Below are 12577 nucleotides of genomic sequence, written 5' to 3'. Positions count from 1 at the left end.
GCTGGTGAAGCCTCCTGATAGATTAGTACAGTTATTAAAAACAGGTGGTCTCACTGGAGATTAAAGTTGCTCATTTGAACAAAGGAAACTTTTCTTCTCACAAGCAGGGTTTTGCCTTTCAGTTGTGTAGATCCTAAAGCAAACCTAATAGGTGCTTCAGCAAAAGAACTACAGCTCCCAGAGCCCTTTGTTGTTCAGGTAAAGCACAGGGTGTGGTCTGGCTGCCGGGACGTGGGTTTCCTTTGGAGACAAAGTTTTCTTGGTTTGCGGAGGAGACGTTTACCTGATTAAATCTGCAAGAATAACTCACAAGGTTAGTGAAAAAGATACTTGATGTAACTGGAGGGCTGTCTCGTGATTCGGGAAGTTTGTAAAAGGGCTCTGTTTCCTTTATTTTGTAAAGTCTTGCTTTTTCTCGCACGTTTTACCATTTTTTATATGTAATAATCTGCAGCTGTGCCTCGTAGGGATCTCTTGGCTGCAAATTGGGGCCTGGATGTGATTTCCGTTAATGTGATCCCTGTCCTGGGTCTCAGAAATTCCATTGTCCAGCGTAGGATTTGCTGCAGGCGGGAAAACCACCAGAAGTTGTGGTTACAAGGATTCCTCCATGGAGTAAGTGACCTCCGTGTTTCTTTTCTCACACCCACGTAGCTGCTTGTAGAAGAAGTGAGGCCCTCGTTCTAGGATGGCTGAACCATGGCCTAGCCTTTGATGGACTAAGAAGTTTAATAGAAGAGGATGCAATAAAAGAAGCAATTAAAAAGTTGCGTTTGCTTCCTTTCTAATGCATTCCCAGCCCAAAGCAAAAACAGAGGGGCACAACAAGGTTTGTTTTTTTGGCATGGGGAAAGCCTTATAATTAATTACAGGATCCTAAGGCATTGGATTCAAATCAGGTAGGATTTTCATAAAAAAAAATAGTATGTCTATCTGCCTTTTGAATGTCTGAAAGGCCCAAATAGAAGCAGTAGATATAATGTAGAGGTAAGTCAAAAGAGATAAGATTTTAACATGCAGGTCTCCCTGGGAAAACTGGGGCAGCTACTTTAGAATAAAATACCACTTATTACAACCCACATACTGCATAATTTACTCCCAGTAAGAAGCTCAAGGAAGAGGTGATGCTTTCTCTTGCTAAATATAGATCTTATAGACCTATTATGATGAAAAAATGTAAAAATCTGCAGAAGCCTCAGATACAAGAAAGCATTGACATTTCTGGACTTCAAAATTCAGTTATAACAAAAATGATCCTGTCGCCTTTTCTGAATAATATGCCTATGTTTTGTAGGATTAGCTTGGCCCCGCTTTTTTCACCACTCAGAAGGAGGCCTTTCAAGAAGAAGAGAAATGCTAAGGTCCTAATCAAGTTTAAACACCAGTGTTTAGAGTAACTTTGTTCCCAAGTAAATAGGCTGGGATGCTCAGCATGAACATGAGAAGTAGAAGAGTTTGTGGAGGAATGATCCTTTCTTAATCCTTTTGGGATTCCTGATGTATCAGGCAGCTAATTTTAAGGAGATGGCTGCCAAGAATATGCCCAGAGAAAAGGGAGGGTGGAAGATGAGACTGCAGCCTGGATTGCTTGGCACAGCAGGAGCAAAAAGCCTTGGGCATGCAGCCTGTCCATTTTTCAGAAGCTGCGTGAGAGGGAGAATGTAAAGGAGTTTGCCATCAGCCAGTGGAATAGGATGCTCTAGGTGGAGACAGTGTTTTACCTTGGGACTATGACAGATTCCAGGAGCTAAGGTGGCCTCTGGACAGCCTTGTGTTGGTAAGTAACCAGGCTGTAGTCTTTACTTTGAGGAGGGAGCTACCAAATGCACAATAGGTGCACCTGACCAACTTTTTTTCTATCCCTTTCTTTGATGGATGTACTGAGCTGCCAGAGAAATAGGTTTCTTTGGAAGTAGTGGGATCACCTCCTCTGAGGTCATTACCCAGCTTTCTGCTGGGAGCCAGTTTGTTAGGTGACAACTTTTGTGTCGTCTTATCCAGTCTCCCTCCCTTCCCCTGCAGTTGTGCTGTCATCTGCCTTTATGGTTATGAATTTCTCTGGGCAATACCATTCTTACTGGCAAAAGTATAGAACTGCATTCAGGTTATTTTATGGAAGTTAAAACATTTCTGTTTCACCATATATACACAGTGGAATAGATTTATGAAAACATCATCTGCCTGAATGAAATATTCTGTCTCTCTCCTTAACTTACTCTCCTGTACCTGCACGCTACTTTTGTAATGTGTGTATGCACACATGAAATGGAGAATGAGCTAGGACAATGGCTGGCTGGATAAATCCTGATTGGCCCCTTAAAGCTCAGCAGTGATCATGCCAATTATAGATTCTTTCCTTTTGTGGCCACCAAGAAATGATCAAAACTAAATGAGATTTGGGTTACACCAGCTGGTGTAGCTGCTGCCAAAAATCTTCAGTTGTAGTTTGGTTCTTAGCTGAGCAAAACAATCAGATCAGGGTTTAAGTATTTCTTCTAGGAGAAAAAGGAGCAGTGCTCTCTAGCAGATTGGGGGTGGGTGGTGGGGAAGAGTACAAATCCTATAAACTGATGTATTCGCATGGCAAAACCACTTGAAGCCCCCCCAAAAATAATCCCATAGAAACAGGGAAGGTACAAATATTTTCATTGTGCAGATCAAGGGTTTCTTCAGTAGGTGTTCTCCAAATCAGGCTGAAGGAGGTACACACATCTCCTTGCATGGCTTGGACAGTGATGAAGTTTTGTTATTCTGTTGAATTGATGCCAAAGTAGGACAAAAGGCTTCTAATTCATTGGGAAGGCTGGCAGCCATGACTGGCAAGCAGATGCATTTTATGCATATCACTTACGCAGCAGCTGGCTCCTTGCATTCTTTTGAAGTGAAAGAACATGAAGCTTGACATTTATGTGTAGTCCCTACGTCCCTACTCACGCTAATCTGCATAAGGAGTCTTTGCTGGGGTAATGGATCATAAATTGTACCTTTCATAAGAAACAGGAACCCAGTGCTGTTCATATCAAGCATGAAGTATTTTAGAGCAGAAGTGGGCAACTCCCTTGGCACCCACCAGGTTCCCTGCCCGTATGACAATTTGTTTATATTCTACTTAATTTAAAACAATAAATGGAAATTGAGGTGCTGCAAAAAAAAACAGCCAACCTCTAGCTGCACCTGTATTTGCATAAAAGCCTTTAAATAAAAATGGTGGGTGGCAGCCATGTTTTGTTGAGAGAGGTGCACCTGATTAGAAAAAAGACTTTCCCTGCTGCTGCTGAGTTGAAGTGCTCTCTGGACATCCTTGAGTTGGCAGAAAACTATACAGTACAGGCTGCCCTGGGCAATGTCATAATAAACAGAAAAATGCAACTTTAACCAAGTACAACTAAAGGTGACTTAAGACTGTCTCACTCATGGGTTGGGAATGACATAAAGGAGTGTCACGGGAAATTGCAGAAAAACTAGTGCTACAGTATGCTGAACCTTTGGTTAGGAAAGAATGGGGAAAGACCCACAAATTGGTTGGATTAGTAAAAAATAGCCTAGGCTGGTTTTTCTTAACCTCAACAGCTTTAAGATGTGTGGACTTCAACTCCCAGAATTCCCTAGCCAGCATGGTGGCTGGGGAATTCTGGGAGTTGAAATCCACTCATCTTAAAGTTGCTGAGGTTAAGAAACACTGGCCTAGAGGTTTGCTCAGAAAAATGTAAGGAGATGACAATAACAAAACAAATCAGCTGATAGCTGGGAAAATAAGAGGAGCATGATTAATCCTTTGAACAGGAATATACTTATCTCATCTAATCCACTAGTCTTTCTATTCCCCAAACATCCTGGTGAACCAGAGGGCAAGATTTGTGGAGGGACAACTCATTCTCCCTAAGTCCTCCTTCCTGTCAGGACAAGACAGGAGGCAATTATTCTCCTTCTCTGTGAAGAAAGGGGTGCTTTCCTTTGCTCAGAGAGTGATGGGGAGTGATGCTCTCCCTGCCATCTCCTGGATGGAAAAGGACATTCCATATAGAGGGTATCAGGTTCCTGTTTGGCTCATTCTGCATTGGGTGGCTTCCTTCATCCAAGAGGACTTGGAGAGCCATCACTCCCAGGAAAGGAACGAAGCTGCAGAGCTTCACTGCTGCCTCATTTGTTCATCAGGAGTGACAAAGCTTGCATAGCTGAGGCCCACCGTGTTAAGGCTTGGAGTATCAGGAAGTAGTAGTTTATCCTCAAAGGCTTCAGGGTGTTCTGAGAGACTTAAAACAGCAGCTGTTGAGTAAGCTGGATTTGCTGTGCTTTTTCTTTTGTTGACACACTCATAGTACCCCGAAGCCATGGCTCTTCCCAGCTTTGTTCAGCCCTTGTGTATTTTTGGGTCAGGAAAAGGTTAAGGCTGTACAAAGTACTGAAAGCTGCCATTTCAGAACAATCCTTGCCCTGAAACTGTGACTAAGCTGGAGCTGGCTTCCAATTTTTTCAACAGGGGAGACGAGTGTATGGATTTGTGGCTTCAGGATACTCTGAGTTCCTTGAAAGTTTGGTTTCTGTCTTTATCAGAGGTCTGCCAGTCCATATTCAGCCTCTGTGGTGGAGGATCCTTGTCTCTCTGTATCAGAAGATGAAGACTTGTGACATATTGCCCTTGTCTTTTTCTTGCCATTTTAATGAAGTTTCATTTTACCCCCCCCCCCTCCCTGCATGACAAGGTCCTAAAGTCTGCAAAAAGCCAGATGTCCCAACAGCCAGATTGCTGGACCTTACGTAAGGGGGATGATAGATAATGTGAGAGAGTTCAGACTGAGAAGCAGAAGTGGTTTCTTCCCAGTTAAGGGCTGCCCTGGTGGAGAGAATTGCTTCAGCACTTTCACAGGCAGAGCCCGTACTGACCTTACACTTAAACTACAAATGTATGATTTCAAAAAGCAAAGGTGCTACAGAGTTCTTTGCTGTTGGTATAGCAAAATATGAGTGTCTTCTACAGAAACAAAATGTCCTTCTGAATAAAAGCACATTGCAACTCTCGCTGAACTGAGCAGCACAGAATGAACCAAGCAGTTCCCTGGCTTTGAACTCTGACAATATGCTCAGTTTTTATCTTTTACAGTACAGGCAACTACCTCACTTCCCTTCTTCATTCTTCTTGTGCTCTATCAAGAGCTTTAGTCCTCTGGACCTGCACAGTCTGTGGTAGAAACTAACTTCCTGTCAGGCAGGAAGCCTGGCTGCTTTGTTTGCTGGTGTTTGTGAGGAGCACTGGCACTCTCCTCCCAGGAATGCAGGAGCTGGACTTTTCTAACCCTTGGAAGCCAAGCCCATCCTGGTGCACTGAAAGGCAGACTTTCTTATCTCCCTGGTGACAGCTGGGCTGTTTGACAACGGTTAAGACAGTCAAGAGAAACTTTAGAGTAACTCTGCTGGCAGTGAAAGCATGAGATGCACCTGCAGGTAAGTTCAAGGGAGCTTCCAGTTTTGCTTGAAGACATGATTTGCTTTTCCACTGTAAGCAAGAGAGTACATAGTTCGAGCACCAGCAACTTATTTGCATTGTCTGAATTGCAGGCATCCAGACTGAATTGCAGCCTTTGTCTCAGCCTTGTTTTCCTTCCTTTTGCATCATTTGCTCACAGCTGACCAGGCAGCTCTTGTGATACACACTTTCTAAATCTTGTAGTAGGAGGTGGCGGGAGAGCCGAGTACGGCTCTGCGCGTCTCAAGTTGTGTTCTTTATGGCATGTAGGCTTGAACGTTGTGGCCTGCTCTGATGACCTTGAGAGTTAATAAGAAGACATCAGATATTAGACCAGAATCTAAATGAATTCTGGTAGAAGATGTGGAGCCTGAATAATCTCAATGGAAGCAGCTTTATTTGACATTGATTCTTTTTGTAACCTGCATTTGGAAATGTTGAACTGAGAAGTGCAGAGGCAAGCAAATCGCTTGTGCAATTGTTTATCAAGATGTCCCACACCGTGGCTTTCATCTTTCATGATCCCGAGAACAGAGACGCTGCCAGGTGAGTGTGATTCTTTTTTAAATGAGTCCATTTTTAAAAAGATTATATGAACCGTATTCATTCCTGTCTTAGAAACAGAAAGTATGGTCGTCATATGGTTAGAGTACTTCCAAACTATTTAGAAAGCTGGCACTTAGCATGTATTTATTTCAAGGCAAACTGTTTTTAAAAAGCGTGAAAATGAGGCTTTTCTTTTTCTGTATTTAATTATCAAAACACTAAATTCTTGTGTAGTGTAAGGCATGGGATGGAATGTTGGTCTGTGGGAGTTCTGCTGCCTGTTTATGAAAGCTGGAGAGAGGAGTCTCGGGCAGCAAATGCAAATTAGTACCAACATTGGGAAAAAAAGTTGGTGAACTTTTATAACCTGATCTCCAATATGGTTCCTTGGGAATGAGAGGGTAAGTGCATAAATTGCCCTACCTTGATTTCAGTTATCTTCAGAATAGTCTAGAGTGTTAGGAAAAAGTTAATCATTGCTTCTAAATGTTTTGAGCATTCCTGCCTTAGATCAGATTTTAAGATATAAGAAAGGTGTTTTATCCATTATTGAATCATATGGCAGTAAGACCCACAAATTACTTTTAACAGAATTTTAGCCACAGAGACCAGAAGTATGGGATTTATACATTATACGTTCTGGAAGAAACAGGAATTAGTTAATTCTATCTCAGTATTAGACTGGTATATAATAATTATTAACCCAGACTTAGGACAGAACATACCATAAAAGTATACAGCTAGTAATAGAATTTACAGAATTTGAATGTAAATACATTAACATTTTTAATTAAATTAGGAAGAAGATAAAAATAAAATGGAACAATAAAATGCAGTTACTAGAGCCTAAAAGATTAGGTACTTGAGACTAATCGCTACATTACAAAACTACTTTCCAAATGTGTAATAACCAAGACTTTGTTATTTGTAGTTATATTGTTTAAACTTGTAAGACTGTAGTTTCACTTTCATTAGGTACATCTCCTGGGTGCCATTAGTAGATGCTTACATGAGGCTCTGAAGACCCTGATGGGAAGTCTCTGTAAGCCATGTTTGATCAGTGGGCTGCATATTCTCCATCCCTCTTATGCATTCTGTCTGCGTCTTGGATTCTGCTGCGGTTTGCTGTAAGAACTGTAATGTTCTAGTATGTTTTGCCTGCTTCCATTTAGTCACTACGTATATCCGACTCCTAGCCTAATCCCATGTGAAGCTGGTGAGATGCTAGAGGCTGTTGTTTTGGGGATCCTGTTAGTTGAACAGTTGGGCAGACTGGTTCTCTCTTCCCCACAGCCAAGACCCAAGTCCGTATGATGAAGGAGCTGTGCATGATTCCTTCCACCAGCTCATTAAGGAGCAGAGCAGTTTGGCTGAACAGGAGTTGGTGGAGATGCAAGATCTGACTTCCAGGAGCAACGGTGAGACAAGCCACATCTATAGCACAGAGATTTGCTGATGATTATCAGGAATATTAACTTGTAGATGAATAGTTGGGATGAAGGAGAAAGGTGTGTGACTTTTAAGTAGTTATTTCCTGATTTGTTAGTTTCCTCAGAGAACCATGTGAAGAGCAGGGGAAAGGCTGTGCAGCCTGATGTAACTCACGATTTTTAACTTACAAAATATGGATGGAGAGGTGTTTCTTGTTAGAAAGCATTTTCTTTCTTTCAAACCATTTTATCTCCATATAACCAGCACCTACAGCGAAACAAAAGTCTTTGTCTTGTTAGCTACCTTTAACAATCCTGTTCATGGTAAAAAGTAGGGTGAGAAAAATGCATGATCCCATTTTATCCTCACAATAACCCTATGAGGTAGATTGGCTTCAGAAGTAGTGAAAACTCCCCAGTAGGCTTATAGCTAGCATGGATTTGAATTTGAGTCGTCTTGGGCCTCATCTGACACCAACCATACCATGTCTCCTTTCAAAAGTTGGTGAGTTCAGTCTCAATGAACTTCAATTCTTTTAACGTGTACAGCAGAAGTGCCATTAATTGATTCTCCGTTAATCTAATGGAATGCTCTGGAAGCAAGCAGCCCAGCCTTAAGGGTTTTTTAAGGAAAGACAAGAGCAGGATTCCATAACCAGCACAAGATTTCATTACCTATATGGTAGGGGATTTACCTAATTTTTTCTGATTTCTGCTCTTGCTGGATGAAATCCCATGTTCCCAAATCCTCCAGTACCTGTTGTTATACTTGTTTCTACTGTAATGACAGAATTATATAGTTTCAGTTCTGTTTGTAAAAATCGTGCTGGTGGCAGTAGTAGTAGTAATGATGACCTCTTTCACAAGATTAGTGTGATACTAAATAAGATAACTGAGGCGGCATTGGAAATAACCTGAGGTGAGCCCACAGACAGACAGTAGGTCAGATCAGAACCGGAGGACAAACCAAGAGGTAGGGTCTATGGGTGAGCAAGAACGAGGGCTATAGGGACACACCACCACCCAGGAAGAACTCAGCCAGAACAGAAAACCCCACTGTCTTCCTTTTCTGTCCTTAGGATCCAGTAGCTCACAGAGAGCTGGGTCAGTCCAAGGCATGAGTACATTTTACTGACAGTATTTTTGCATTAAAGGACTATTTGCCAGTGCAGGGGGTTGGCGTACAATATTATGGCGTAAAATATGTCTGTACCTTTGATCATCTTCTGCCTCAAAGCAAACCCTTGCGGGAGGGGAGAACTACAGGTAGTTGTTTAACGACTGCCTCATTTAGCAACCATTCACAGTTACAGTGGTGATGGAAAAGTAACTTTGCAACCAATCCTCGCATTTATGTCCTTTGCAAGTCTGAAAAGCAAAGGAAAGCTGAAGTAAGATCATAAGCAGTCAGTTTCACTTAGTAACCGCTTTGCTTAATGACCAAGTTGCAGGTCCCAATTGTGGTAGATAAACAAGGACTACCTGTAGCCCCAAAGGAGCCATTCTCTGCCTCTTTTCTCTACTCTGATTCTCACACCACCCCTGGCAAAAGAAGCTGGGGCAAGGGAAGAAGCCTGCCCCCCTCCTCTTACCATGGTGGCACAGGGAAGCAGAGGGAAGAAAGTGGGAAGTGGGTCCTTGCTGTTCCCTAGCAGAGCAGACATGGCAGCACCTAATCAGCAAGGGGAGTTGCATTTTTTATCTATATTTAGCCGCCCTATGAAAGACTGCCAGACATGGTGCAGCAAGTGCATCTACCCAGCCAGCCCCATGGATCAGGTACTGCTGTGCCCACCCTGTGATGGCTAGGTGGGGAGTGGTACTCTGTGGGGTGAGGTGGCTAAAGAGTCACTTTTCTCCTACTGTTACCCTGACAGTTTTCCAATGCCACAGGGTTCTTCCCTGGGCTAGGGAGCTGCTTCCCCGTGCACACCTGTCCCTCCCAGTCTTGCTGGCCTGGGGATCTGTTGCTGGATCTGGGCAGTTGGCAAAAGAAGGGGGAGAGATGGCTCTTTGGCACAGGGGGAGAGCCCTGAAAGACAAATAGCCTTGAGAAACAGTAAGCAGAGAAGGCGGAAGGGGGCATGTCCCCAGCAGGCTCAGGTGGCCAGTCAGAGCAGGTGCCAGCTCCTAAGTTTCCTCAGTGCAGTGTGCTGCAGACCATTTGAATGTGTGTGTCCACAGAAGGTTGCAAAGACCTCTTTAAAACTGGGAGAGGAAAAGACAAACATAGGTTGTCTTCCTGGAGGATCAGGAAGGAATTGAAGATCACATCTTTTGTCCACGTCTTCCTGAAATCACCAAGGCGTCTTCCTGCCCTGGTTAGCAAGCTGTGCCGAAGAGGCCTGAGAAATGCTCTGTCTGCATTTCAGTGGTTCACCACATGGGGCAGCTGCACTCAGACCCAGAAATGCCTGAAACAGAGCTCCTTAAACGATTCATATACTGTATACATTATGAAAGTGAGTGTTAGGATATTAGGATGATATGCTCTTCCCAAACAAAATTTTATTTATTTATTTATTTATAAATTTATTCACCGCCCATCTCTGCCTCATGGGGGACTCTGGGCGGTTTACAATAAAATGAAGTTAGAATATTATTTTCCTCCCCATCAAAAGCAACTCATTAGAGGCCCTGTGCTTGGACTTCTCTCATGCAATGTTTGTATTTTATCTACTATTGTTCTAAAGCTGATTTTGAGCATTTCATAGTTACGTTATTTGTGAAAATTGGACTTGGAGTCTTGTTTTTTCTGGATCAGTGCTGACTTTTCTGATTTTCATGACATTCTCGAGAAAAACAAAACGTCCGTGAAAATAATGCTCTAAATCGCAATTCTCTGCACAAAGCAGTCAGCTGCTTGCACACTACTGTATTGGCACAAGGATCTCTGCACTGAGTCTCTGTGACTTAGCCCAACATGTGAATCTGTCATGGTATAAATGTTTGCTGTAGAAGACAGTAAAATAAATTCAGAATGAATGGCTAAGTTGTAAAAAGTTCAGGAAAAATGCTATGCTGATCTTGGGAATGGGCACAAAAGGAAGATGAAGGGTAGGTGTGGAGATTCCAGCTCTGACAGGACAGTTCGTAGCAACTTGGCAGTGCAGAGATTGGATCTGGGGCTTTTCTTTTCCTCCAGAAAATCTGGTTCATCCCCCTGATCGGACTGAAGCTTGGAAACCAAATGAACAGCTGGTAGAGCACCCTGACTTCTCTTCCACCACATTGCGCATCCTTGCCAATATGCCCAGCCGTACTGTTGGTGAGTTGCAGTAATTCTGCCATGAAGTTCCCCTGCAGCCCCAGCCTACTTTTCATGAAGAAGGATTTCAGGATACGGCATGTGAAATACAGGAATGAGCAATAGGATGATTCTGGAACAAGTACCTTCTTTTCTCCCCTCCATCATGACGTGCCTTCCCTTTTGTTTGCAGGACGCAGCAGAGGAGCCATCCTCTCCCAGTATTACAACCGCACTGCCAGACTACGGCGTCAGAGCAGCCGTGCTCCTCTCCAGGAAGCATCCCGTTCTGCACGGCCTAGTTTTCGGCAGCTGGTTCTAGAGTTGGATTCCAGTCACAAGGAAGAAGACAGTAAGTAGACTAAAAGAATAGGAAGATGCCTGCTAAGCAGAAAGGTAGTGCAAGGAAAATAGAAGTGTGTACCTAACCCTAAAACATATTGTGCAGCTATTATAACTATGAGCATCATAGAGAAATCATCCCGATCGTTCTCAGTATGTGATCCAGCCATCCAGATGTTGTAATCGCTCAAGGCTTCTCACAAAATAGTGATGAGGTATTACAACATGTCCTGCTAGGGGGCAGCAGCTAGTCATCTTTGATTCTGCAAACCTAAGCAGGGTCAGACCTGACTTAGATGGGAAAATGCTAATAGGGAAGTTGAGAAGTATTTTGGAAGAAGAGGGTGGCCAGGAAAACTAGGGATGTGCCCATGAAGTCCTCAAGAGTCAGACTTGATTTGGGAGAGACCATTATAATAACCCTCACTCAAGGAGATGGAACAATGTGCACTTCCAGAAGACCTGAGAGTAGTCTTGCTCCCTTACTTAACCTTTCAAGATGACTTTGTCAGGGCTCTTTTCTTGGTCGGCCTTGCCATGAAAGGCCTCGGTATGTTTGCTTTTATAGAGAAGGTGCTATTTCCTTTTTCACTTTCTTATACCTGTAAAGAAAAAGGTGATCCCAGTCAAAAGTGGAGGAAGGAAAGTATCCTTTTTCCTTTCTACAATCCAAATGTTTGCACTGGAGATGCAGTTGGGCTGCCTGACCAATGATCACCTCTGCATTTCCTCCCTAGCTAACCATAATTTGCTGGTAAAAGAACTCCAGAACCTGCCAGCGCATCAGCGCAATCACATGCTGCAGGCGATGCCTCTAAGTTTGGCTGAGAAGCGCAGGCTCAGGTTAGTGCTTTTAAACCTTGTAGGTGTACTGGTTCTAAGCTGCTCTTGGAGGAGAGAGTGAATGCACCTGAGCTGGTCTAGCTCACTGTTCTTTTTCCCAAAATAACTTCTGCTATGCTTTTTAAGTTCACTTCTCTCTCTCTCTCTCTCTCCCCCCCCTTTCAGGCAGGATTCAAGTGGGCATTCGGGCACCTTGAGGAAACCCAAGCCAACGGGTCCTTTGTCTCACTGCAGCTGGCTTAACTACCACATCCTAATAGTAAGCTACACACCCCACTTGCCTTTTGTTGTGGCAGGTGGAAAATAAGCAGACTGAGAGGGCTTTCTGTAGGAAAGGTGTGGCTTCCTGCGCCTTTCTGACACCACCATGAGAAAGGAAACTTTCATTGGGTTCCTTCCTTGTTCCTATTTGAGGAGTTGGAAAAAGTTCTCTGTAAGGTCTTGGCTGCCTTTTTGCCAATTCCTGGTGTCCTGTTCTTATCAAGAAGGCATTAGCAAGTTTTAGGAAGCTCTTTTTAGGTTACTGCACTGAATATGAAGCAGAGGGTTGCTACTTGCCGTAGTGGTGAACAGGACAGGAAAAGTGGCTTTTGGTTCAGATAGGCTCCGCAAAGGAGGCTAGAGCGTTTTGGAAAATAGGAAAGGGGGCTGCAGTGGTCTTCTTGCCAAGAAACATAACTTGCCAGGCAAATAGAAATAATTCCT

General features: G+C 43.3%; 1 protein-coding gene across 4 annotated transcripts in view; it reads left to right on the top strand.

Annotated features, from left to right (window-relative positions):
- The first annotated feature begins 231 nt into the window (after nt 1-231).
- TMC6 (transmembrane channel like 6) overlaps nt 232-12577 on the top strand; it is a 29579-nt gene continuing 17233 nt past the window's right edge. The window contains exons 1-7 of one of the 4 annotated variants that reach the window (XM_063293313.1): nt 232-313; nt 5669-6010; nt 7304-7428; nt 10586-10708; nt 10881-11039; nt 11767-11872; nt 12038-12131. In XM_063293313.1, the coding sequence (XP_063149383.1) occupies nt 5955-6010; nt 7304-7428; nt 10586-10708; nt 10881-11039; nt 11767-11872; nt 12038-12131 (663 nt within the window). In that variant the 5' untranslated portion in view covers nt 232-313; nt 5669-5954. Of the gene's footprint in view, nt 314-4938; nt 6011-7303; nt 7429-10585; nt 10709-10880; nt 11040-11766; nt 11873-12037; nt 12132-12577 lie in introns of those variants that run through there. The other 3 variants (XM_063293315.1, XM_063293314.1, XM_063293311.1) reach the window with 3 other exon arrangements.

This window comes from Candoia aspera, chromosome 2, assembly GCF_035149785.1.
Source record: "Candoia aspera isolate rCanAsp1 chromosome 2, rCanAsp1.hap2, whole genome shotgun sequence".
Lineage (NCBI taxonomy): Eukaryota > Metazoa > Chordata > Lepidosauria > Squamata > Boidae > Candoia > Candoia aspera.
Note: the sequence above shows the minus strand (reverse complement) of the source record. Positions and strands in the feature narration are given on the sequence as shown.